General features: G+C 54.2%; 2 protein-coding genes across 3 annotated transcripts; one reads left to right on the forward strand and one right to left on the reverse strand.

The window, feature by feature from the left end:
* Nucleotides 1-70: 70 nt before the first annotated feature.
* On the reverse strand, nt 71-3944 carry NDUFB7 (NADH:ubiquinone oxidoreductase subunit B7). The gene is made up of 3 exons (XM_012758334.3): nt 3740-3944; nt 687-855; nt 71-261 (listed from the first exon to the last, which is right to left on the reverse strand). Exons 1-3 carry the CDS (start codon nt 3849-3851, stop codon nt 129-131), a joined length of 414 nt encoding a protein of 137 aa, XP_012613788.1. The 5' UTR covers nt 3852-3944; the 3' UTR covers nt 71-128.
* An 8113-nt stretch (nt 3945-12057) lies between these two features.
* On the forward strand, nt 12058-23045 carry CLEC17A (C-type lectin domain containing 17A). Of its 2 annotated transcripts, XM_012758442.2 has the most exons (13): nt 12058-12151; nt 12299-12373; nt 12990-13064; nt 13915-13947; nt 14029-14079; nt 14160-14201; nt 14695-14736; nt 16278-16418; nt 16502-16564; nt 16802-16897; nt 16992-17146; nt 21297-21406; nt 22163-23045. In XM_012758442.2, the coding sequence occupies exons 1-13, from the start codon at nt 12118-12120 to the stop codon at nt 22293-22295; spliced, it is 1050 nt and encodes a 349-aa protein (XP_012613896.2). In that variant the 5' UTR covers nt 12058-12117; the 3' UTR covers nt 22296-23045. The 2 variants fall into 2 exon arrangements, with proteins under 2 accessions (XP_012613896.2, XP_075857567.1); XM_076001452.1 differs by lacking the exon at nt 16502-16564.
* Nucleotides 23046-24299: the final 1254 nt, after the last annotated feature.

A 24299-nucleotide genomic window follows, 5' to 3' on the forward strand; every position in this document is an offset into this window, starting at 1 on the left:
TGTGTTTCTTCTATGGGTTGGGGACCACCATGCGGCACCCCCCCACAGCGCAGCAAGAGGTGGGCCCAGCTAAGGAGCCTCAAGGCTTTTATTTCTTTGGCTGGTCCACAGGGTTGGGGGCAAGTCCCCTATAGAGCCACCTCCGGGGCCACCTCTCCCTGCCCCTGGCCTCTGGCCGCCTCTGCCTCCTTCTTCTCACGCCGCTTCTTCCGCAAGAGCAGCCGCCGCTCCCGCTCATACTCCTTCATGCGCATCACGTAGCTGCGGGCAGAGCGCGAGAAGGGTCACCAGGCGCTCTGGCCAGGACAGGGCTCTCCCACAGCCCTGGGAGGTGGATGGGACTGGAGCAGTGTCCCAGAGCACCTGTGTGCCCGTGGTTCCTGTCGGGTGCCCAAGCAGGTGTTGGCTGCTCCACCCTTTGCCTCCTTGGTGGCCACCAGCGAGCCCCAGGGACAGGCAGGGGCCTCCCACTGGAACCCAGGCCGGGTCACTTCTCTAGGTAGCTTCAGCCCCCTGCCCCACCTAGATTTTTCCTGTGTGCCCACCCAGCAGGGCCCTGGGGAGTGTCTTTTGGACTGAGGTGGGGCCTGGCGAGAAACCTCAGCTACTCCACTGTTCTTGGCCTCTGGAGACGCATCCTGCTGGGGGCCAGGGGTGTGGCGGGGGCGTGGGGGGCCTGGGCTTACTCGAGGTGCTCGCAGTACTCCCAGTCGTGCCGCTCGTGCTTGCAGGCCAGGAAGTTGGGGAAGCTGTCGCGCTTGCACTTGAGTAGCCGGATGAGGTAGTGGGCGCAGTAGTCCCGCTGCTGGAGCTTCAGCTGGGCGTCGATCATCTCCTGCTGCGTGGCCACCATCTCTGCGGGGGGCAGGGAGCGCGCGGGCTGAGCCAGGAGGGCCTGCCTGCCTGGGCCCTAACTGCCAGAGGCTCCCCGTTGGGCTGATGCACGGACTTCGGGGAGCCACATCACAGGGGCATCCCCCTGGACGACTGGGTGGCAGATGGCAGTGGACTAGGGCCATCCTCTGACAGATGCAGTGTCTTGAAGGGGCCCTTTTCTAATTTGCACGAAGGCAACCCAGACACTGAGGCCCAGAAGGAGAGGGGTGGCTCTCACCGTCCCGCGGTATCTCTCGATGGCCGCCCCGGGTACCCTCCTCCCTCCGTCGCCGCTCTCAGAGCCCGGCTCAGGAACCACGCTCTCTGACGCGGGCTCTGCGGGCTCGGCTCCTGCCCCACAGAATGCACTGCCGGGTAACGCGAGTTACCTGAGCACGAGCCCAGCTAGTGACCCCTGTGAAGTACTCAGGCACACGCGTCCACAGACAGCCAGACTAGCTGTGGGTCCCCGAGCCTACCCATGTAGCAAAACCTGACCCGGGTCAAAATCAACTCAGGAGGCCAAGCGGGGCAGTTAGGAATCACAGCACGTACCCCAGCCTGTGCCTGCCATGCCCAGCAGCCCTGCGCTCCTTCCCGGCCGCCTTCCTCAGCTCCCTGCCCCTCTCTCGGCCCAGCAGGGGCCACCTAGGACCCCGCCTTCCCCAATCCTTACCGGGACACCATTCTTGGTCCTACAGTAGCTCCCTTCTGTCTGCGCAAGGGAGAAAGTTGTGGGCACCCCTCAACCGCGACCCCCTCATCTCACGCAGGCCCGGCTCCTCCTCCGGCCCGTATCCCACTCTCTTCTGGCTGCTACCCCACCCGCCACTGCCAGACTCCCCAGCGCCCTCATGAGGCTTCCTCAGCCCCTCACTTGCTTTCTCTCCCCACAGCCCTCCTGCGCACACCTTCCCCGGGTCTCCCGTCTTCCCAGAGCCCTGTGCCCTATCGCCTCCCCGTACACAGAGCCCATCGTGGTCCCTCCACCCCACACCTCATCTGAGCCTGAGGCCTGGGCATCCACCTGCAGCCCCCTGTCGGTTCCCATGTCAACGGATGCCACCTGCCCCTTGGCGCTCCAGTCAGCAACGCTAGACGCCTCCCTCTTGTATCTCACGGTCATACAACTTATAATCAGCCAGCAGCAAGGACCTCTGGAGGGCCTAGGTGTGCTAAGTGGTGGGGATACAGCAGTAAACACGACACACTGGCATCCCTGCCCTTGGGGGGAGAGGGAATTGCAGAGCAAATAGAATGTAAAGTCTGGAAGAATGTCTGGCAAGGGTTAAGAATGAGGGAGAAAAACAATGCAAGAGAGAGAGTGTTGGGAGAAAGCAAGGAAGTGAGTTGCAGAGATAGCTGGGGGAAGGGTGCTCCAGGCAGCAGAACAAGTGCAGAGGCCTAGGGTGGGAGGTTAGGTAGGATGCCCCAAGGGTTTTGGCCTGAGCACAGGAGGGATGGAGTCGCCAGTTACTGGGACAGGGAGCACAGAGGGAGGGGCAGGCTTTCCGGGTGTCAGGAGCTGTGTTTTGGACCCATTGAGTGTGAGGTGCCCGTTAACACTGCGTGGTGATGCCAAGCAGGCAGTGGGGTCCGTGAGTCTGCAGTTCAGGGTCAAGGCCCAGCTGGAGATAAAAACTGTGAGCACTGGTCCCAGACGGTACTTGAAGCCAGGGGATTAGCAGAGACCACCCTCAGGGAGTGGTGGACAGAAGAGAGAAGGCCTGAGCCTTCGGCACTGCAAAGGGGAGGTGAGGAATTACCAGTGAAGCCCCAGTCAGGTGGGTCCTGGGAGCCAGGTGAGGAGGGAGGAGGGGCTTCCAGAGATGGGGGCATCAGCTGTACTTGATCCACTGTGCTTCTCGCTTCTCTAGGTTAGGGAAGAGCTGAGGACTGACAATGGCGTTCAGTGACAGAGCTGGGGGAAGTTGCACAGAGACAGGTGCCAAGGAGGGGGAAGAGGTGGGTAACAGAGAGAGGAGAGGAGGTTGCCGGTGTTTGCAAAGCAGGGTGCAGGGGCAGTGGTAAGGAGGTGGGTGGGCCAATGGACTGCAGGCTCAGCTGGGGCTGAAGGGCTACCTGGAGGCGGAGCACCGGAGTGGTTATACCGCCTCCCAACATTCTCTCAAATCCAACCGGTCTGCACCCCCACCGCTTAGTGGTCTCCCTGTCTGAAAGTTGTCGCCCCCCTAGGAGATAGCGAGAACTTCTGACAAAGCAAACCTGATCGCGTCTCTCTCTCTTCTGCTTCCATGCACCGGCCCTCCCCTCTCCTGGGAGCCCTCTCCGTCTGGTTAACTCCTACTCATCCTCCTTCGGGTCTTTGCTTCCAGCCACCGCCCCCTGGAAGCCTGCCTAGTTACCCCCTTAGGTGCTGCCCCCGAAATCTGCCTCGCTTCCACCATCTTCCCCACTGGGCTGACAGTTCCCTGAAGACAGTGCTTGCATCCCCCCAGTTCCCTGCTGCAAGCGCGGCGCCAAAACCGGGACCGGGCGCTCGATATGCCTGTGACATCTGCTGCGTTAAAAATAAAAATTAAGAAAAGCATCACGCAGGACAGTCTGCGCGGCGCAAGCCGCGGTTTTCCCGCGCACACCTAAAACCTGCAGCGGCATGTGGACGGGGCACGACGGACGGGGCCCTCCTGTGCGGAACCCTGCGCGGCTCCCACCGCCCGGACAGGGCCCCGCTCCCCGCCGCCCTCGGCCCCCGGGCTCGCGCGGCCGGGCCGGGCCGGGGACGCCCGCACACTCAGGCAGGGCCGCGGGCGCCCCCCGCGCTCCTCCCGGCCGCGAGCCCGGCCCGGCCCTGGGGTCCCGGGTCCCGCGCCCGCGCCCGCCGGCCGCGCCTGCGCCTCACCGCGCGGCTTGCGCTCGGGGAAGCCGTAGTCGGCCGGGAAGGTGGGCATCCGCTGGGGGTCGGGCTCCACCGAGGGATCGCCCAGGTAGCGGCGAACCAGGTGCGCCCCCATGGCCGCCGCCGCCGCAGGCTCCCGCGGCCGCCGAGGGTCACCCCGCGCCCACCCGGAAGCACTGCCCCCTCCTCCAGCCACGGCTTCCGGGTCGCTCAGGACGCTGTGGGGATAGTGGAGACGCCAGAGGGTCGCTCTGGTCCGCCGTGCGCCACCTGGCGGGCAGGAGGAGGCACGACAGGGGCGGCGCCCCCTCGCGGGACAGTCGGACCGCAGAGGGAACGTCCCTGAATCTGGACATCCATCTGGGCTGGACGGAGGGGAGCGAGCCGGGCCTGCGGGCTCCCTCAGCCCTACCTGGGCGCTCCCGGTAGCCTGAGGACAGGGCACAAACGGAAAGTATTTTTCAAAACGTTTTTCTTTGAAAACATTTGAATTTCTCTCAATGAAACCAATTCTATACTGAACATCATAATTATTAACGAAGTCATTTAAAGTAAATCTTTTGGTTGGTTGAATTTAATTTAAATAAATACATTGAAGTTGTTTATAAATAACATTATTTAAAGGTGAACATTTAAATCCTGTTGGTGGCCAGGGCGCGGTGGCTCACGCCTGTAATTCCAGTTCTCTGGGAGGCCGAGGCGGGAGGATCGCTCGAGGTCAGGAGTTCGAAACCAGCCTGAGCAAGAGCGAGACCCCGTTCTCTACTATAAATAAAAAGAAATTAATTGGCCAGCTAATATACATAGAAAAAAATTAGCCGGGCATGGTGGCGCATGCCTGTAGTCCCAGCTACTCGGGAGGCTGAGGCAGGAGGATCGCTTGAGCCCAGGAGTTTGAGGTTGCTGTGAGCGAGGCTGATGCCACAGCACTCACTCTAGCCTGGGCAACAGAGTGAGACTCTGTCTCAAAAAAAAAAAAAAAAAAAAAGAGTTCCCTTTTCTCTGAATCCTTGCCGGTGTTTGTTATTATTTTGTCTTTTTGACGATAGCCATTCTCACTGGAGTGAGATGGTATCTCATCATGATCCTGATTTGCATTTCCATGATGAGTAGTGACGTTAAGCCTTTTCCAGTTATACATGTTGGCTGTTTGCATGTCTTCTTTTGAGAAATGTCTATTCATGCCCACATCTGTTACACTAGGGCTTGCCTGTATGCAAATTTAAGAGTGTGATACATTGTTTAGTGTCACCAAACACTGAGCTCCTTGGCTTCTAATGTGGAGCTGTAACAATTGCTCTGCTAATTTGTTACTCTCTCTGGAATCCTAAAGTGGAACACAAAGAGAAGCCATTGAGCGGGTGCTTGGCAATATTGGGAAATCCTGCTCCCTTACGAAAGAATAAATTCCATTTCACATGCTGTCGTGGGCTGAATTGCATCTCCAAAAATGTGTTGAAGTCCCAATACCAAGAACCTGGGAATATGCCCTTATTTGAAAGTAGGGTCTTGGCTCATGGAATCAAATTAAGATGTGGTCACACTGGATTAGATGAGTATTAATCCAGTGACTGGTGTCCTTATAAGAAGAGGAGAATTAGGACACAGAGATACACCCACAGGGAGAACGTCATGTCACAAGAGAGGCAGAGATTGGAGCGATGCGTCTATAATTTGCAAGCCAAGGAATGCCAAGGGTCACAAGCAACCACCAGAAGGTAGAAAGGGGCCAGGAAGGAATCCCCCCAAGACCCTTCAGAAGGAACATTGCTCTGCCAACACCTTATTTTGGAGTTCCAGCCTCCGGAACTGTGAAATTATAAATTTTTGTTTATAAAGCACTTAGGGTGGGTGTGGTGGCTCACACCTGTAATCCCGGTGCTTTCGGAGGCTGAGGTGGGAGGATCACTTGAGGCCAGGCCTTCCAGATCAGACTGGGCAACATAGTGAGACCCCATGTCTACAAAAAAATGAGAAAAACTTAGCCGAGGATGGTGGCGCACACCTGTAGGCCCAGCTACTCCAGAGGCTGAGGCGGGAGGATCGTTTGAGTCTAGGAGTTCGAGGTTACAGTGAGCTGTGATTGTACCACTCTGCTCCAGCCTGGGTGACAGAGCAAGACCCTGTCTCTAAATAAAAAAGAGCCACCGGTTTGTGGCCCTTTGTTTATGGGAGCCCTAGGAAGCTAACATGTGATGCAATTCCCCTTTTCTCCTACTTAAGCTTGCGTGGTGCACAAACAGTCCTCACTGTTTCTGTCCTTGGCAGTGACACAACCAGAAGTCACAGGATCCAGAACATTGGCCAGAGAAGCAGGAGACACTCCCGGGGGCCTGGGCGGCGTTACTGCCGAGAGCAACCTTGCCACATTTAGAATTCCGGTTTGATGCCAGCTCCGATCATGGGATCCCAAGTGACCGTGGTGTCTTGTGTTCTTTTTGTTTTCTTTTTTCTTTTTTTTTTTTTGAGACAGAGTCTCGCTTTGTTGCCCAGGCTAGAGTGAGTGCCGTGGCGTCAGCCTAGCTCACAGCAACCTCAATCTCCTGGGGTCAAGCGATCCTCCTGCCTCAGCCTCCCGAGTAGCTGGGACTACACCTTCATGCTCAGCTAATTTTTTCTGTATATATTAGTTGGTCAATTAATTTATTTCTATTTATAGTAGAGACGGGGTCTCGCTCTTGCTCAGGCTGGTTTCGAACTCCTGACCTTGAGCGATCCACCCGCCTCGGCCTCCCAGAGTGCTAGGATGACAGGCGTGAGCCACCGCGCCCGGCCAACCTGTGTTCTTCAGTGCAGTTTTGTGCGTGTGTCTGTAACATGTGCGGTCCCCTGAGCGGGCCGGTGCCCCTGCCTGGGCGCTCCGTGAGAGGGTCATACATGCAAAGCAAGCCCCAAGTGCTCCGGGAACTGAGGGACCAAAGAGCGAGGCAGACAGATCCAGCTTGGAGGTATAGGATGACTGGTTTAGGGGAACTCACCGACACAGCGTAGCCTCGGGTGGCTACGAGGCAGGCAGAGCTCAACCGCAACCCCCTAGACCCAGCCCGGGGAAGCACCGCGGGGAAGAAGCACACGCGTGCTCTGGGAAGAACATATGTAGGTGGCCATGTCACAGCCTCTTACACATGCAGCGACACAGACGGCTGCTCTGGAGGAAAGGTGAAACTAACAAAGAGTGGGTGTTTCTATACAAAGAGGAATGTAGCAGCTAGACATTTCGGGGGCAGTTCCAGACTCAAGGTTAGTCGGGGCATATTGACATCTGAAAATAAAGCCACTCTGGCCGGGCGCGGTGGCTCACGCCTGTCATCCCAGCACTCTGAGAGGCCGAGCTGGGAGGATCGCTCGAGGTCAGGAGTTCGAAACCAGCCTGAGCAAGAGCCAGACCCCCGTCTCTACTATAAATAGGAAAAAAATAATTGGCCGACTAAACATATATATATATATATAGAAAAATGAGCCGGGCATGGTGGCGCATGCCTGTAGTCCCAGCTACTCGGGAGGCTGAGGCAGGAGGATCGCTTGAGCCCAGGAGTTTGAGGTTGCTGTGAGCTAGGCAGATGCCACGGCACTCACTCTTGCCCGGGCAACAGAGTGAGACTCTGTCTCAAAAAAAAAAAAAAAAAAAAAAAAAAAAAAGAATTGAGACACATGCAAGGACAAGAAAAGTAGCCAATAGAGCATATGAAAAAGGTTGGCTTGAAATTTTAAATATGGTTATTTTTTTTTTATTTTTTTTTTGAGACAGAGTCTCACTTTGTTGCCCAGGCTAGAGTGAGTGCCGTGGCATCAGCCTGGCTCACAGCAACCTCAATCTCCGGGGCTCAGTGATCCTACTGCCTCAGCCTCCCAAGTAGCTGGGACTACAGGCATGCGCCACCATGCCCGGCTAATTTTTTTGTATATATATTTTTAGTTGGTCAATTAATTTATTTCTATTTTTGGTAGAGACGGGGTCTCGCTCAGGCTGGTTTCGAACTCCTGACCTTGAGCAATCCGCCCGCCTCGGCCTCCCAAAGTGCTAGGATTACAGGCGTGAGCCACCGCGCCCGGCCTAAATATGGTTATTTTATTTTTTTATTTTTATTTTTCTCTTTTGAGATAAGGTCTTGCTCTGTTGCCCAGACTAGAGTGCTATGGCATCACCATAGCTCACAGCAACCTCAAATTCCTGGGCTCAAGCGATCCTCCTGCCTCAGCCTCCTGAGTAGCTGGGACTACAGGTTCACACCACCACACCCAGCTAATTTTTCTATTTTTTGTAGAGATGGGGTCTTGCTATGTTGCTCAGGCTGGTCTCAAACTCCTGAGCTCAAGTGATCCTCCCACCTTGGCCTCCCAAAGTGCTGGGATTATAAGCATGAGCCACTGTGCCCAGCCTGAAGCCTCTTTTATAAAGGCATTAATCTCATTCACGTGAGCAGAACCCTCACAATTTAATTACTTTCCTAAAGGCCACACTTCTTAATATCACCAATGGGGATTAAGTTTCCAACATATGAATTTTGGATGGACACATGTGTTCAAACGACAGCAATGGTATGTGTTTCCCTGTTGGGGCCACTTTAGCTGCATGCCACATATTTTGAGACACTATGCTTTCACTTTCATTCAATGGAAAATATTTTCGATTTCCACTTTGACTTCCTCGTTGACCCATGGGTCAAATTTCTAAATTTTGGGGGATTTTCTGGATATCATTCTGTTATTTATTTCTAATGAATTTGATTATGGTCTTAGAATATAATTTGCATGATTCCTAGTCTGTGATTCTCCTCTTTATTTTAATCCTCCAAATTTCCCAGGTATATATGATTTTCCTCTCCTGCTTTCTTTTTCTTCTTCTTCTTCTTCTCCTCCTCCTCCTCCTCCTTCCTCCTCCTCCTCCTTCCTCCTCCTCCTCCTTCTTCTTCTTTTCTTTGAGATGGGTCTTGCTGTGCTGCCCAGGCTGGAGTGCAGTGGCTATTCACAGGTGCAATCATAGTGCACTACATTTCAAACTCCTGAGCTCACATAATCCTCTTGCCTCAGCCTCCCGAGTAGCTGGGACTACAGACGTGTGTCCACACACACATCCGGCTAATTTTTCTATTTTTAAAAGTAGAGACGGGGTCTTGCTCTTGCTCATGCTGGTTTCAAACTCCTGACCTCACCAGTCCTCCCACCTCGGCCTCCCAGAGTGCTAGGGTTACAGGCGTGAGCCACCCCGCCCGGCCAAAGAGAGCTGTTGATAGGCAGAGAAGCTGCCGGTCCCATATACCACCTCTCCCCGACTGACATATTCCCTTCTTCTCACCCCAATCCATGTGCTGATAAGCCCTGTGCGTGCTCAGTAGGTGTTTGCTGAGCGGGCGTTTGCTCTTCGTGTAAATTAATGGGGCAAGTGTAATTTTGTTGCATGGATTTATTTATTTATTTATTTTTTTGGAGACAGAGTCTCACTTGTTGCCCAGGCTAGAGTGAGTGCCGTGGCATCAGCCTAGCTCACAGCAACCTCAAACTCCTGGGCTCAAGCGATCCTCCTGCCTCAGCCTCCCGAGTAGCTGGGACTACAGGCATGCGCCACCATCCCCGGCTAATTTTTTCTATATATATATTAGTTGGCCAATTAATTTCTTTCTATTTATAGTAGAGACGGGGTCTCGCTCTTGCTCAGGCTGGTTTCGAACTCCTGACCTTGAGCAATCTGCCCGTCTCAGCCTCCCAGAGAGCTAGGATTACAGGCGTGAGCCACCGCGCCCGGCTACATGGATTTATTGTGTAGTGGTGAAGTCATGGCTTTTAGAGTATCAATCACTCGCATAATGTACATTGCACCCATTAATGAATTTCTCATCCCTCCCCGCCCCCCACCTTTCCAAGTCTGCACTGTCATTCCAGGCTCTGTATTCCTGTGTCCACGTTACGTAGCTCCTATTATAAGTGAGAACACGCAGTATTTGTCTCTCTGTGTGTGGCTTGTTTAAGATGATGGCCTCCAGTTCCACCCATGTGGTTGCAAAAGACATGACTCCATCTTTCCTGTGGTCGAATAGCACTCGGTTGTGTATGTGCACCACATTCTCTTCATCCGGTCGTCCACCGATGGACGCCAGGCTGGTTCCATATCTTTGCTATTGTGAATGGTGCTGTGATCGACATACAAGTGCAGGCATCCTTGGGACACAGTGATGGCTTTCCCTTCAGGCAGACACCCAGTAGTGGAATTTCTGGACCAAATGGTCGTTCTATTTTTAGTTCATTGAGTTTTCCATAGAGGTCGTACTAAGTCAACATTCCCGCCATCAACGTGTAAGCGTTCCCTTTTCTCTGCATCCTTGCCAACGCATGTTGTTTATGACTTTTTTTTTTTCTTTTTTTTGAGACAGAGTCTCACTTGTTGCCCAGGCTAGAGTGAGTGCCGTGGCGTCAGCCTCGCTCACAGCAACCTCAGACTCCTGGGCTCAAGCGATCCTCCTGCCTCAGCCTCCCGAGTAGCTGGGACTACAGGCACGTGCCACCATGCCCGGCTAATTTTTTGTATATATATTTTTAGTTGGTCAATTAATTTATTTCTATTTTTGGTAGAGACGAGGTCTCGCTCAGGCTGGTTTCGAACTCCTGACCTTGAGCAATCCGCCCGCCTCGGCCTCCCAAAGTGCTAGGATTACAGGCGTGAGCCACCGCGCCCGGCCTTGACTTTTTAGTAACAGCCATTTTAACTGGTGTGAGACAATACCTCCTTGTGGTTTTGATTTGCATTTCTCTGACGGTTGGCGACGCTGAGCGTTTCTTGTTTTGGCATACGCGCGTTGGCCATTTGCAGGTCTTCTTTTGAGAAATGTCTGCTCGTGTCCTTTGCAGACCGGCTCTTTTTTTCCTTCTCGGACAGATCGACATTTCCCCGCCTCTAAAACGGATAACGTGGTCACACCTGCCCACAAGCAGGTCTGGAAGTTTCTACGAGTCAGGGCAGCCTGACAGGCGGAATCGCAGTCCCTGGGACTTAAGGGAAGTCGAGGCTGATCTCCGCTGCTGTTCTTCTACCTCCGCCAGGGCTGGGCCCGCGCCTCTCGCCCACGTGCTGGGAGAGATTTTTCCCTTGTGGGGACGCTGGCTTGCTTAATTTGAGACTGTCAGGCGAGGCATACATTCTGTTCCGTGTAAGCTACTCTAGCTCTGAATCTCTGTTGCGGAAACCCAGCCTACCCTTCTAACTTGTACATGGGGCTGATGGATTTTTTTTTTTTCCAAATCGTTTGAACCAATTTGAGTTGCACTTCCTCTTACTTTCAGTGGGAAGCCCCCCCCCCCCGAAAAGGAACTGGGGTCTTCCCTTTTGGGGTACGTATTAGTTTCCTAGGGTGACTCTAACAAACCACCACTGGCTTAAAACGATGGAAACTGAGTCTTTTGCCGTTTTTGGAGGTCAGGAGACCAAAAATCACTTTCGCCAGGGCTAAAACCGAGGTGCAGGTTGGGCCGTCCCCCCTCAGCAGGCTCTAGCGGAAGCACCCCCACCCCCACTGTGACAATCGAACATGCCACGTTGCTGGCTGTCCCCCAGAGGGAACGAAGCTGCTCCTCGTTGAGAACCACCTTGATATGCCACAAACACCCGTCCTGCACGTATTAATGTGTAAGTACAAGACGAGAACATAAACAATAAATTCTCTTTTTGGGTAATTTGACTCAACGTTCAATGAAGCTATAAATGTTGATATATATCATGTAAACAAATATAATGGAACCCTCTGGAGTAATGTTTTTGAAACTTGCTTTCTCACTAATGTATTTTATTTTTTTTTTTGAGACAGTCTCGCTCTGTTGTCAGGGCTAGAGTGAGTGCCGTGGCGTCAGCCTCGCTCACAGCAACCTTAATCTCCTGGGCTCGAGCGATCCTCCTGCCTCAGCCTCCCGAGTAGCTGGGACTACAGGCATGCGCCACCATGCCCGGCTCATTTTTTGCATATATGTTTAGTTGGCCAATTAATTTCTTTCTATTTTTAGTAGAGACGGGGGTCTCGCTCTTGCTCAGGCTGGTTTCGAACTCCTGACCTTGAGTGATCCTCCCGCCTCGGCCTCCCAGAGTGCTGGGATTACAGGCGTGAGCCGCCGCGCCCGGCCTATTGCCTCTCCTTGAAGGAGGGCGACATCCACCGCTTTCAGCTGAAGCTTGGGGCTCTCCCAGCTGCAGGGGCTGTGGTCCCGGTCACCTCTATGCTTGGGAGAAAGGCGAGTGAGCGTGTGTGTGTCGGGGCTGGGTCTGGGGGCTTCCCCTCCAGGCAGATTTGCATGTACTTGACTTTTAAAGGAAGAGGGAACTGAGAGAAGCCAGGCCATCTGGGTGGGAAGGAGAAGAGGTAGAAGCTGCTGGGCCCAGGCTGGCAGGTGCGCACACCATGTACCCCTTTCCCGGCTGCCCGGACTCAACAGGTAAGTCCCGGCCGGGCTCGGGCCGCGATGGCCAGGACCCGGCTGCGGCATCCTCCCCTCGGGGCGGCTGGGCCAGGGCCCCCCAGGGCTGCGGGACAGAGGGAGGAGGGGACTGGGCTCTCACCGGCCTTGCCTGTCCCCTGGAAGGGTACCTAGAGGAAGATGACGGTGACGATTATGAGAATGCGACACCACCCTACAAGGACCTTCCTCCCAAGCCAGGTAAGGGGACTTCCTGGAGGCCGGCTGAGTGCCCCTGGGGGCACAGAGGGGGAGTGGGGCCTCCAGGGGGCGATGGCGCAGTCAGCCTCCTGTGCACCCGGCCCACGGCAGCGGGTGCCAGGTGCCTGCGGGAACCCAGGCCTGCGGGAGAGGCTCTGGCAGTCTGAGGGCGGAGGGGCGAGCAGGACAGGGAGCCAGAGATTGGGGAAATTCCAAGGAGAACCGCCAGCTCTGCCTGCAGGATGGGGGGCAGTGGGGGTAAGAGGAGGTGACTTCGGAGCCGGACTTGAGGGACAAGAAGGCGTTTGTTAGGAAGACAAGCCCAGGAGACAGGTGCTAGGTGCACAGTCCCCGAGGCATGTTAACTCCCGTCGGGGACCTTGAGGCCACGAGAGAAGCTCAGGGCCCAGGCTGGCAGGTGCGCACACCATGTACCCCTCCCCCCGCTGCCCGGAGCCACCAGGTAAGGCCCGGCAGGGCTCGGGCTGGGGCCGCGATGGCCAGGACCCGGCTGCGGCATCCTCCCCTCGGGGCGGCTGGGCCAGGGCCCCCCAGGGCTGCGGGACAGAGGGAGGAGGGGACTGGGCTCTCACCGGCCTTGCCTGTCCCCTGGAAGGGTACGTGGAGGAAGATGACCGTGAAGATTATGAGAACTCGACACCACCCTACAAGGACCTTCCTCCCAAGCCAGGTAAGGGCACTTCCTGGAGGCCGGCTGAGTGCCCCCGGGGGGACAGAGGGGCAGGGTCGCCGTCGGCAGGGCCATTCCACGAGGACTGCCTTCTCCATCTCCACTCTGAGTCCAGAGCGAAGCCAGCCTTCGTGGGGGGGGGGTGTCCAGGGACACGTGCAGCTCTGCATGAAGCAGGAGGTGACCTGGGCTGTGCCGTTTGCCTGCCCCATCTCCAACCCCAGCACGGCCCTCACGTGAGCCGCAAACCCAGCTCCAAGAGCAGGTCCACTGTCACCTTCAGGGCCAGCCCTTCCCCACTCGCCCCCTCCCCACCTCCACACGCAGCTCGAGTCTGTTTCCAAATCCAACCTCATCACCACTTCATCCCCCGGCCACACCCCCACCTTGGCGTCTCTCCCGTTCCCCAACCCAGCAACCACTGCATTCTTCACCCTGGAGCACAGTGGTGCCATCGCAGCTCACTGCAGCCTCGAACTCCTGGGCTGCAGCGATCCTCCTGCCTCAGCCTCCCGAGTAGCTGGGACTACAGGCATGCGCCACCATGCCTGGCTAATTTATATAGATAGATAGATAAATAGATAGATAGATAGATAGATAGATAGATAGATAGATAGATAGGGTCTCACTATGTTGTCCAGGCTGGTCTGAACCTCCTGGCCTCAAGTGATCCTCCCACCTTGGCCTCCCAAAGAGCTAGGATCACAGGCATGAGCCACCGTGCCTGGCCCAACCTCCTCTCCAACTCCATCTCCAGCCCTTTGCTGCAAGGCTAACTCTGCCTCCCTCACTTCCTTCGAGCTCATTCCCGTGTTCAGCCCCGCCGTAACCCCGTGCTTCCCCCCTCCAGGCTGGCTTGCCCCGCCGAGGCCCCCGAGAACAGGTGAGTTGGGGCTGGGGGTGCAGGAGACCCCGCGCCGGCTTTGCCCTGCTCTGGCCTGAGCGCCCCTCCCACCCCCTCCAGAAAAGCAAGCGGAGAAGCCCCGACTGCCCTGCAAGGCCCCGAGGACAGCAGGTGAGAGCCGCAGCTGGGACCTCCTGCCCACCTGGCCGGGCCCTTCCCCGAATGACCGATGCCTTTCTGGTCCCTTCCAGGCCCGGACCTGCCCCCCGTCACCCGTGCGTCTCCTCAGCCAGGTGAGCAGTGGGGAGACACTTCAACAAGCCAGGAGGGGACATTTGGAGGTTTCCTGCCAGCTGCCTAATTCTGAGCAGAGAATAAAGGCAGAGGCTGTTGATCCTGGAAGACAGGTCTTTTTTGTTTTTTGGTTTTTTTTGAGACAGAGTCTCGCTCTGTTGCCCAGGCCAGAGTGAGTGCCGTGGCGTCAGCCTCGCTCACAGCAACCTCAATCTCCTGGGCTCAAGTGATCCTCCTGCCTCAGCCTCCTGAGTAGCTGGGACTACAGGCATGCGCCACCATGCCAGGCTAATTTTTTCTATATATATATTAGTTGGCCAATTAATTTCTTTCTATTTATAGTAGAGACTGGGCCTCGCTCTTGCTCAGGTTGGTTTTGAACTCCTGACCTCAAATGATCCGCCCGCCTCGGCCTCCCAGAGAGCTAAGATTACAGCTGGAAGATAGTTTTTAGGCACTTCCTGAATGAAACTCTCTCCCCCTTTCTCCCAGGGGTCCACCTGGAGCCTCTTCCACCTCAGCCGTCTCTAGCTGGTAAGTCCTCGTCCCCCTCCGGTTTCGCCTGCCTCCCCTCTGACAGCAGCTGGTGTATCTGGTTTAGACCCACGGCTCGGGAGGAAAACCCTGAGTCAGAGAAACTTCTTTAAGAAGCTGCCCCAAGGCTGGGCATGGAGGCTCAAGCCTCTAATGCCAGTGTTGTGGGAGGCCGAGACAGGAGGATCGCTTGAGGCCGGGAGTCCAAGACCAGCCTGGGCAACATAGCAAGACCCCATCTCTACAATAAATAAAGCAAAAAAAAAAAAAAAAATTAGCTGGGTGCCTGCAGTCCCAGCTACTCTGGAGGCTGAGGCAGGAGGATCACTTGAGCCCAGGAGTTGGAGGCTGCTGTGAGTTGTGATGATGCCACTGCACTCCAGCCTGGGTGACAGAGCAGGATCCTGTTTCTCCAAAAAAAAAAAAAAAAAAAAAAAAAACTACAGAAAAAGGAAACTGCTCCTCCCAGAGTCACGGTCAGATCCCCCAGGGACCAAGGGTGCCTGCTGGGTGATCTTCAGACCCGCCTCTTGTTTGCATGAGACGTGGGAAATGTTCTTTGCCCAGGGAGCAAGCGTCCACAGGCGCCCTGGAATGGGGACCATCGTGGTGAGGGGCTGCCGGGGACTAGAAGATGATCCATCATAGACACTAAGCACAGATCCGGGTCCACGTCATGCGGAACCTCACCGAGACTCCGTCTACTCACTTATAAAATGGGAATAATTCTGGCTGGGTGTGGTGGCTCATGCCTCTAGTCCTGGCATTTTTGGAGGCTGAGGCAGGAGGATCATTTGAGGCCTGGAGTTTAAGACAAGCCTCTGCTGGGCGCGGTGGCTCATACCTGTCATCCTGGCACTCTGGGAGGCCGAGGCGGGAGGATTGCTCGAGGTCAGGAGTTTGAAACCAACCTGAGCAAGAGCGAGACCCCCGTCTCTATTCTAAAAATAGAAAGAAATTAATTGGCCAACTAAAAACACATAGAAAAAAAACTAGCCGGGCATGGTGGCGCGTGCCTGTAGTCCCAGCTACTCGGGAGGCTGAGGCAGGAGGATCTCTTGAGCCCAGGAGTCTGAGGTTGCTGTGAGCGAGGCTGACGCCACGGCACTCACTCTAGCCTGGGCAACAGAGTGAGACTCTGTCTCAAAAAAAAAAAAAAAAAAAACAAAACAAAACACAAGCCTGGGCAACGTAGCAAGACCCCATCTCTAAAAAAAAAAAATCACAATAATTCTTTTTTTAAATTTTGTTTTTTGTTTCTGTGCCAATCATTTAATATCCACATATAGTTTATATAGCCAGATAACATCTAGAACAGAATGATTCTTGTATCTCCATCATGAGGGCAAGGATCCAATAAGATAAGAAACGTGTAGGACGTTGCTTGGCATACAGCAGACGCTCCATAAATGCTCTGGGCCTCCGCAGAGCGTTCACTCGCCCCAGCGCTGTCTTGCTGACCAGGAGGGAGGCTGAGGGGTTCTCCCCTTGCTCTCCGAAGCACCGGTGTCCACCCCTCTGTCCCCACCCCCGCCCTCCAGCGACTCCGGAGCCTTGGCCGGGCCCGAGGCCTGCCCGTCCCGGGTGCTGCCAGGAGGTGAGGCTGGTGGTGCCCCTGTGCGTGCTGGTGGTGACATCCCTGCTCCTGGGCTGCCTCGGGCTCGCCGTGACCCTGATTAAGTGTGAGTGGGAGCAGGACGGGGCGAGGGCAGAGCCCGGGGCCGGCCGGGCGAGGACCTGGACTCAGGCTAGCCCCTCCCCACAGACCAGGAGGTGGCGGAAGAGCTGAAGACGCTAGCCTTCCAGCACGCGGCGTGGCGGGCGAACGGTGAGTGCTTTCCGGGGCTCCTCTGTGCCGCGCGCGCGCGTGTGTTTCGAGGCAGGGCCTCGCTCTTGCTCTGGAGTGCAGGGCCGCCGTCGTAGCTCACTGCAGCCTCCAACTCCTGGCCTCCACTGATCCTCCTGCCTCAGCCTCCCGAGTAGCTGGGACTACAGGTGCGTGCCACCACGCCCGGCTCACTTTACCGAGTCTCTAACCTCCGAGCCCGTTCGTCCCTCCTGACAGTGACCGGCATGGCGGGGCTGGCGGGCCTGAAGAAGGACATTGACCGCGCCAGAGCCGACACCAACCAGTCCCTGGCGGAACTTCGGGGCTTGTTAGGTGAGTGGCGTCGCTGCCCAGAGACGCGGGCCTGCGCAGGTGTGTGTGGCGTGCTGTGTACACGCTCTGGCTCAGCGCCCTGTCCTGTTTCCAGACTGTCGCAGCAGAGTCACCTGTCCTGAAGGCTGGCTCCTCTTCGAAGGCAAGTGCTACTACTTCTCCCCGGACACCAAGCCGTGGGAGGAAGCACGCAAGTTCTGCCAGGAGAACTACTCTCACCTGGTCATCGTCAGCAGCTTCGCCGAGCAGGTGAGCCGCCTCCGCTAAGTCTCCGAGAGCCGGCGGGGCCGGCCTGCCTCCCTCCTAGGATTTACCCGTCCTTCCTTTCTCTGCATGGAGGGAAATTAGAATCACCTTTGAGCTACTAAAGCTTTAATAGCAAACTCAGTTTACTGAGATAGTATCAAGCAGAAGTTAAAAGGATGTGCTTTGAGTCCGAATCCCAATTGTGTTCATTTAACTTCCGCAAGGCTCACTTTTATCCCTAACATGGAAACATAATAGTGGCGTCTCGTAGCTAGCACATTCTTTATTTTTTTCTTTTCTTTTCTTTCTTTTTTTTTTTTTGAGGCAGAGTCTCACTCTGTTGTCTGGGCTAGCGTGAGTACCGTGGCGTCAGCCTCGCTCACAGCAACCTCCAACTCCTGGGCTCAAGCGATCCTCCTGCCTCAGCCTCCCGAGTAGTTGGAACTATAGGCATGCGCCACCGTGCTTGGATAATTTTTTTCTATTTTTAGTTGTTTGGCTAATTTTCTTTCTATTTATAGTAGAGATGGGGGTCTCGCTCTTGCTCAGGCTGGTCTTGAACTCCTGACCTCGAGCGATCCTCCCGCCTCAGCCTCCCAGAGTGCTGGGATGACAGGCATGAGCCACTGCCACCTGGCTAAACAGCAGCTCCAGCACATTCTATTTTTCAGACTTTATTACAAACACCTTACACTTTTCATGCATGAACATTTGTAATCCTCACAACAACCCTATAAATCAGTGTACGGTCAAAAGAGGGTACGTTATGCAGCAGTAACAATCCCCAGGGCCTAATGATGGGTGTGTGTGAGGCAAATCGAACACCGATCGGTCCTCAATGCTTCCACTTACTGGCACCCACAAAGCAAGTCACGTGGACACTCCTATCCTTTAAGACGGTAGAAGAATAAATTCCTGTCTGTGTGCATCCAGAAGTAGAACTGGAATATTTGTGAGCAGTTTCAATGGCTTAGTACTACTATGATGAGGTAGTGTTACCATTTGTGCACAGTACATATAATTTGTGCTTCAAAGGTGGGGAAACTGAGGCACAGCACACGTAAGCAATTTGCCTGTGGTCACTCAAAAAACCAGTAAGTGTCAGAGCTGGGATCTGAGTGCAGGTAGCTGGCTTCACGCTCAGCGATCATGACCATAAACATTATAGCGCTATTTGATTAGTGTTTGCGTGGTTGATCTTTTCCCATTCTCTTACTTTCATTCAATTTATGACATTATATTTAAAATGAGTTTCTTGTAGACAGTATATAGCTGGGTCTTGGGTTTTTAAAAATCTGATCTGACAATCTATAGCTTTTAGTTGGTGTTTTTAGACCATTTGCATTTAATACAATCGTTGATTTGGTTGGATTTAGGTCTATTATCTTATTGTTATTTTTTTCCTGTATGTCCCCCTTGTTTTTTATCCCTGTGTCAGAGTATCATGTGTATGAGTAGCTAAACAGAGTGTTTTGGAAGGGATTCCATTAGATAATGAAAATGGGCCAGGTACACCTCATATTCCCTAAACTCAGGTTCACAAGAAATACAGCTTTGTTTCCTTTAAATTACTCTTTTTTATTTTCTCTCTTGAGTTCCCATCATACCAGGATGGTGGACATTTAATCTCAGTTAATTGGGGGGGGGGTAGGTCCCCTATTCTTCTTCTGAATGGGGAAAGCTTGTGTGGGGTCACAGTGGAGGGGAGCACACACATCTGGTCCTTCATGTCTTCACCCCAAACTGATACCCACTGGGGTATCCGCTGACTGAAGGATCCTAGACAAGTTATTTAACTTCTCTGCCTCGATGTTTCATCTAAAAAATGGGTATAATGATAATACTTGCTTCAGTGGGTCACAATGAGGGTCCAATGAGATCACCTGTGCTCACTTCTCCATTCATTAATTCAACTGGGATTTCCCGAGGACCTACTGTGTGCCACACACTAGCCTATATATTGGGGACCCGGCAATGGCCAAGACAGATGAGCTCCCTCTTCTTAAGCCGCCCTTGTTTTGGTGTCTAGAAACAGCAAGGACTTTCTATTTTGTTTTTGTTTTTGAGACAGAGTCTCACTTTGTTGCCCAGGCTAGAGTGAGTGCCGTGGCCTCAGCCTAGCTCACAGCAACCTCAATCTCCTGGGCTCAAGCGATCCTCCTGCCTCAGCCTCCCGAGTAGCTGGGACTACAGGCATGCACCACCATGCCCAGCTAAATTTTTGTATATATATTTTTAGTTGGTCAATTAATTTCTTTCTATTTATAGTAGAGACGGAGTCTCACTCTTGCTCAGGGTGGTCTCAAACTCCTGAGCTCGAGCAATCCGCCCGCCTCGGTCTCCCAGAGTGCTAGGATGACAGGCGTGAGCCACCGCGCCCGGCCAGGACTTTCTAAATGTTAGTTACTCTTCTGGTTTTCTGGCGCTTGGCCATTGGACCACCCAGGAGGCCCCCCGAGGTGGCCCACTGTCCCGCCAGCAAGGCCTTTTGGGAGTGGAGGTCTCTCTGCTGCCTTCCCTGGTGTCCTTGGGCACAAGGGATGTTTCCGCTCCTTCTACCCCCTTCTGGGGTCTAGGAAACCGTGGGGCTGCCGCAGCCCCATCTGTCTGATGGGCCAGGCAGCCCTTTCCTCTCTCTGGTTTCCTGACACCTCCCTGGGGCTTTGTCCAGGAAATGCCACCCAAGTTCCTTCTGCTTTTTAGAGTCCTCAGACCCCTCTGGGGCTCTTGTCACCACCCGGGGCTCACGGGGCCGAGGCGCAGTGTCCTCTGGGACCATTTATGGGTTCATGACTTCCTTCCTGTTGCAATCTCCCACCCCACATCTTAGGGAATCTGGGTCTAGTAAGAAGCGCGGCGGGCGATGTCTGGTTTGCATATGCTCAGTGAGTTCTGACAAATGTAGACACCTATGTAACCATCAACCCAACCGAGATGTGTAATCTTCCCACCAGCCCAGGAAGTCCCCTCATATCCCTTTCTAGTCAATTCCTCACTGCTCTCCCCGCCTGCAGCCACCCGTCTGACTTTCCTCGCCATAAATTTGTTTGCCTGCAGAGGAGTTGCTTTCTTTTTTTTTTTTTTTGAGACAGAGTCTCGCTCTGTTGCCCAGGCTAGAGTGAGTGCCGTGGCGTCAGCCTAGCTCACAGCAACCTCAGACTCCTGGGCTCAAGTGATCCTCCTGCCTCAGCCTCCCAAGTAGCTGGGACTACAGGCATTCGCCACCATGCCCGGCTAATTTTTTTTTTGTATATATTAGTTGGCCAATTAATTTCTTTCTATTTATAGTAGAGACGGGGTCTCGCTCTTGCTCAGGCTGGTTTCGAACTCCTGACCTTGAGCAATCCGCCCGCCTCGGCCTCCCAGAGAGCTAGGATTACAGGCGTGAGCCACCGCGCCCGGCCCTCATTTTTTCTATATATATTAGTTGGCCAATTAATTTCTTTCTATTTATAGTAGAGACGGGGTCTCGCTCTTGCTCAGGCTGGTTTCGAACTCCTGGCCTCGGCCTCCCAGAGTGCTGGGATGACAGGTGTGAGCCACCACGCCCGGCCCTAGGAGTTGCTTTTAAACCCATAGTTTCTTCCCAATCTTCTTGTCTTTGACATACGTTCTTTTTTTTTTTTTTCCTTCCAAAGCCCTGGGCTTTTGAACTATCAAAGCCAGGAAGCCTACTTTTCTTCCCCTTTTTGCTGTATTCCTGAAGCAACGAACTCCCTGGCTGCCTGGATGCACATTAAGGTCGCAGGGTCGGGCAAAAGCCCCAGGAAAACTGAAAAAAAAAAAAAAATCAGTTACTACTGCTAAAAATGTTACTTAAATGTTATAAGGCTACGTGTTAAGGTGTCACAGTGCTTGCCGGGTGCCAGCCACTGTTCTGAGCGCTTTAGGTGTATTGACCCATTTAATCCTCACAAAAACCCTACAAGGAGGTAGCTACTGCGATCCCATTTTACAGGCGAGGAAATCGAGGCACAGAGTGGTGCACAGATGGCGGGAGGAAAAGCAGCCCGATCACTCCCGGCACACGCTTCCCGGGAAGCGTGTGGATCCTGCTCGGGGAAGGGGTTGTGGTCGGACAGTGTCAAGGTCAGGCCCTTGCTCTGAAGGTCACATAGAGGAATAGACGGCTGACTGAAGGTTGTACTTGCAGAATTTTGTGGCCAAGGCTAACGGCTTCCCACGGGTGTACTGGCTGGGGCTGCATGACAGGAACAAAGAAGGGGACTGGAGGTGGCTGGACGGGTCACCCGTCACGCTAAGGCAAGTGCCCAGAATTCCCGGGGTCTCTCTGCTTCCTCTGTGGGCCCTGAACACGGGGAGGGGAGAAGGCAGCGGGGTGCATGGTTGCAGTCAGGAGCCGATTCTCACTAGCACGGCTGTGTCGACTTTTTGTTTTTAATAAAACATAGAGATGGGGGTCTCGCTATGTTGCCCAGGCGGGTCTGGAACTCCTGGCCTCAAGTGACCTCTCACCCTGGCTTCCCCAAATGCTGGGATTACAGATGTGAGCCACTGTGCCCGGCCTCATATTCTTTTTTTTTTTTTAAATTAATAGGCTTATTTTTTAGAGCAGTTTTGGGTTCACAGAAACATCGAGCAGATAGTACAGAGATTTCTTACACACCCCACCTCTCTTGCACACAGTTTCCCCTATATTAGCATCTTGCATTGGTGTGATGCATTTGCTATAATTGATGAACCTATATTACTACATTATTGTTAAAACTAAAGACCCTAGTTTACATTAGGGTTTACTCTTTGTGCCGTACAGTTCTATGATTATACATATATGTATTTTTGGGATGGGGTCTTGCTATGTTGCCCAGGCTGGTCTCGAGCTCCTGGGCTCAAGCGATCCTCCTGCCTCAGCCTCCTGAGTAGCTGGGACTACAGGTGTGCACCGCTGCACCTGGCTAGTCCTATGGGCTTTGACAGATGCGTAATTGCGTGCATCGTGCGAAGAGTTTCACCACCCTAAAAGTCCTGCCTCCCTGCCCGCATCTCCCCCCCCCACAGCTTTTGGGACCCTGAGGAGCCCAACAACATGAACGAAGAGGACTGTGCCAGCATAAACAGAGGCGGTGGCTGGAATGATCTCTCTTGCGAGAAAACTACGTACTGGATTTGTGAGCGGAAGTGCTCCTGCTGAGTCCCAAGGCTGAGGCTGGGGGTCCGTGTCCGAGTGTCCCTCGCTCCTAGAGTCGACACCCTCCTGCTGCCCTTTCCCGGAAGGCCCTGCCTCCTCACGACCTCGGGGTCCCCAAGCTCCGATCATGGCTCTTGGGAAGTGATGAGCCCCCCTCACCCCCACCCAGGGCTCCCTTCCTGCCTGTCTCAAGCGGACTGGCTTCTGGGAAGCAGATGGGGCAGGACTGTTTGTGACAAGCAATCCTCTTGGCATCTTGGGCGACATTTCCCCAAGCCGGGTGCCAAGCCCTGGCCCGTGGAACTTCTGGAAAGGTATACCAGCTGAAAAGCAAGACCCCCCACACACACACACAGCGTGGCCGGGCCAGCCCGTGACTTGGTCAGATCCACAGGACGATGGTGGGGACGCCTGCCACATTGCATGCCCGTGGGCTGGCCGTGGGTTGTGACGATCTTTGACGATGTAATTCGCTCTACTGCTGTGTGGACTTTCTTGGGCGACCGGCTCTCGCCATGTTCGTGCTTCTCGAAATGCCACTTCCTTGGGTGGCCCTTGCCCACTGGGGGTGACTTTGCTGGGGCTGCCACAACAGAGTCCCGCGTGGCTTAAACGGCAGAAATTTATCTTCTCCTAGTTCTGGAGGCTGGGTGTCTCAGACCAGGGTGTGGGCAAGGTTGTTTTCTGCTGGGGCTTCCTCCCTCCTTGGCTCGTGGGCGATCCTCTTCTGTGTGTCTCCACGTGTTCATTCCCCTGTGTGTGTTTGTGGCCTCATGTTCTAGTTCCTTCTTCTTCTATCTTTTTTTTTTTTTTTTTTTTAGAGATAGGGTCTAACTCTGTTGCCCAGGCTGGAGTGAAGTGGTGCAATCATAGCTCCCTGCAGCCTTGAACGCCTCCTGGGCTCAAGCGATCCTCCTGCCTCAGCCTCCCGAGTAGCTGGGGCTACAGCTGTGCACATCACCATGCCCGGATAATTTTTCTGCTTTCTGTAGAGATGGGGTCTTGCTATGTTGCCAGGCTGGTCTCGAACTCCTGGCCTCCAGTGATCCTCCTACCTGAGCCTCCTAAAGTGCTGGGATTACGGGCATGAGCCGCCCCGCCCAGTTATCTCTGTAAAGCCCTCCATTACCTCTTTAAAGACTGTGTCTCCAAATACAGTCACATTCTGAGGTTCTGGGAGCTCGGATTTCAAAATAGGTGTTTTCAGGGGACCCAGGTCAGCCCGTGACACTCACAAAATGCCAGAAGTGCCCCACTGATCATTGTGACAACCAAAAAATCATCACCTAGAGGAGACTAGTAGTACTGCTCCCAGCTAAGCGCGACTCAGCATGACAGTCCCCGAATTGTATTCAGGAATGGGGGTAGACGTTCTCGAACCCATCAGCGTGCTCATCAACCAGTGCCCGTGACTAATAGCAGAATCTTTCCTGTTTTGACACGGACAGCAGGTGATTACAGCGGGGCGGGGGTGGGGCTCTGCGAAGGAGGGCCATGGGGGGGGTTGGGGTCACTTCACTTCCTGTTTTCTCTGTTCTCATCTCCTCCCACCTCTGCACCTGCCCCGGCCTCATCATCACGGCGCCTGTGCCGTCCCAGCCTGTGCGGGGTGGGTGGGTGACATATTCTGAGCCTCTGCCCAGGGGACTACTGGCCCAAGCGACTGTTTCTCTGGGGTCCGGGGAAGTTCTCAGGTCTCAGAAGCGGGAACTTCAGTTTCCTCTAATATGTGTGTTGAGAAATGGGGAAGCAGCGGCCTGAGGTCACGTCTCAGAGCTGCGCTGGGGTGGGGGCGCCCCGTGGGTCTGACCCCGGCCCGCCTCCTTCCTGCACCTCTCCGCAGACGGAGGCCGACGTGGGAGGGCCCGCTCGCCGCTGCGGGTCTTGGGACCGAAGGCTGGCTGCTCTTGGTGGATAAAACACATTACTGGTCACGGTTTAGCAGGTTTAGCGAGTATCACGTGCTAGAGACATGCACGTATGTACGCAGCGGCTCTCATTTAATCT

This window comes from Microcebus murinus, chromosome 4, assembly GCF_040939455.1.
Source record: "Microcebus murinus isolate Inina chromosome 4, M.murinus_Inina_mat1.0, whole genome shotgun sequence".
NCBI lineage: Eukaryota > Metazoa > Chordata > Mammalia > Primates > Cheirogaleidae > Microcebus > Microcebus murinus.

Excerpts from the sequence above, each read along its gene's own strand:
- NDUFB7 (XM_012758334.3), bottom strand. The coding sequence starts at position 3,851 with ATGGGGGCGCACCTGGTTCGCCGCTACCTGGGCGATCCCTCGGTGGAG. Across the intron at positions 856-3,739 it reads CCCCGAGCGCAAGCCGCGCG|AGATGGTGGCCACGCAGCAG; the intron begins GTGAGGCGCAGG and ends TGCCCCCCGCAG. Across the intron at positions 262-686 it reads GAGTACTGCGAGCACCTCGA|CTACGTGATGCGCATGAAGG; the intron begins GTAAGCCCAGGC and ends CTCTGCCCGCAG.
- CLEC17A (XM_012758442.2), top strand. The coding sequence starts at position 12,118 with ATGTACCCCTTTCCCGGCTGCCCGGACTCAACAG. Across the intron at positions 12,374-12,989 it reads GGACCTTCCTCCCAAGCCAG|GGTACGTGGAGGAAGATGAC; the intron begins GTAAGGGGACTT and ends GTCCCCTGGAAG. Across the intron at positions 16,898-16,991 it reads GGAACTTCGGGGCTTGTTAG|ACTGTCGCAGCAGAGTCACC; the intron begins GTGAGTGGCGTC and ends TCCTGTTTCCAG.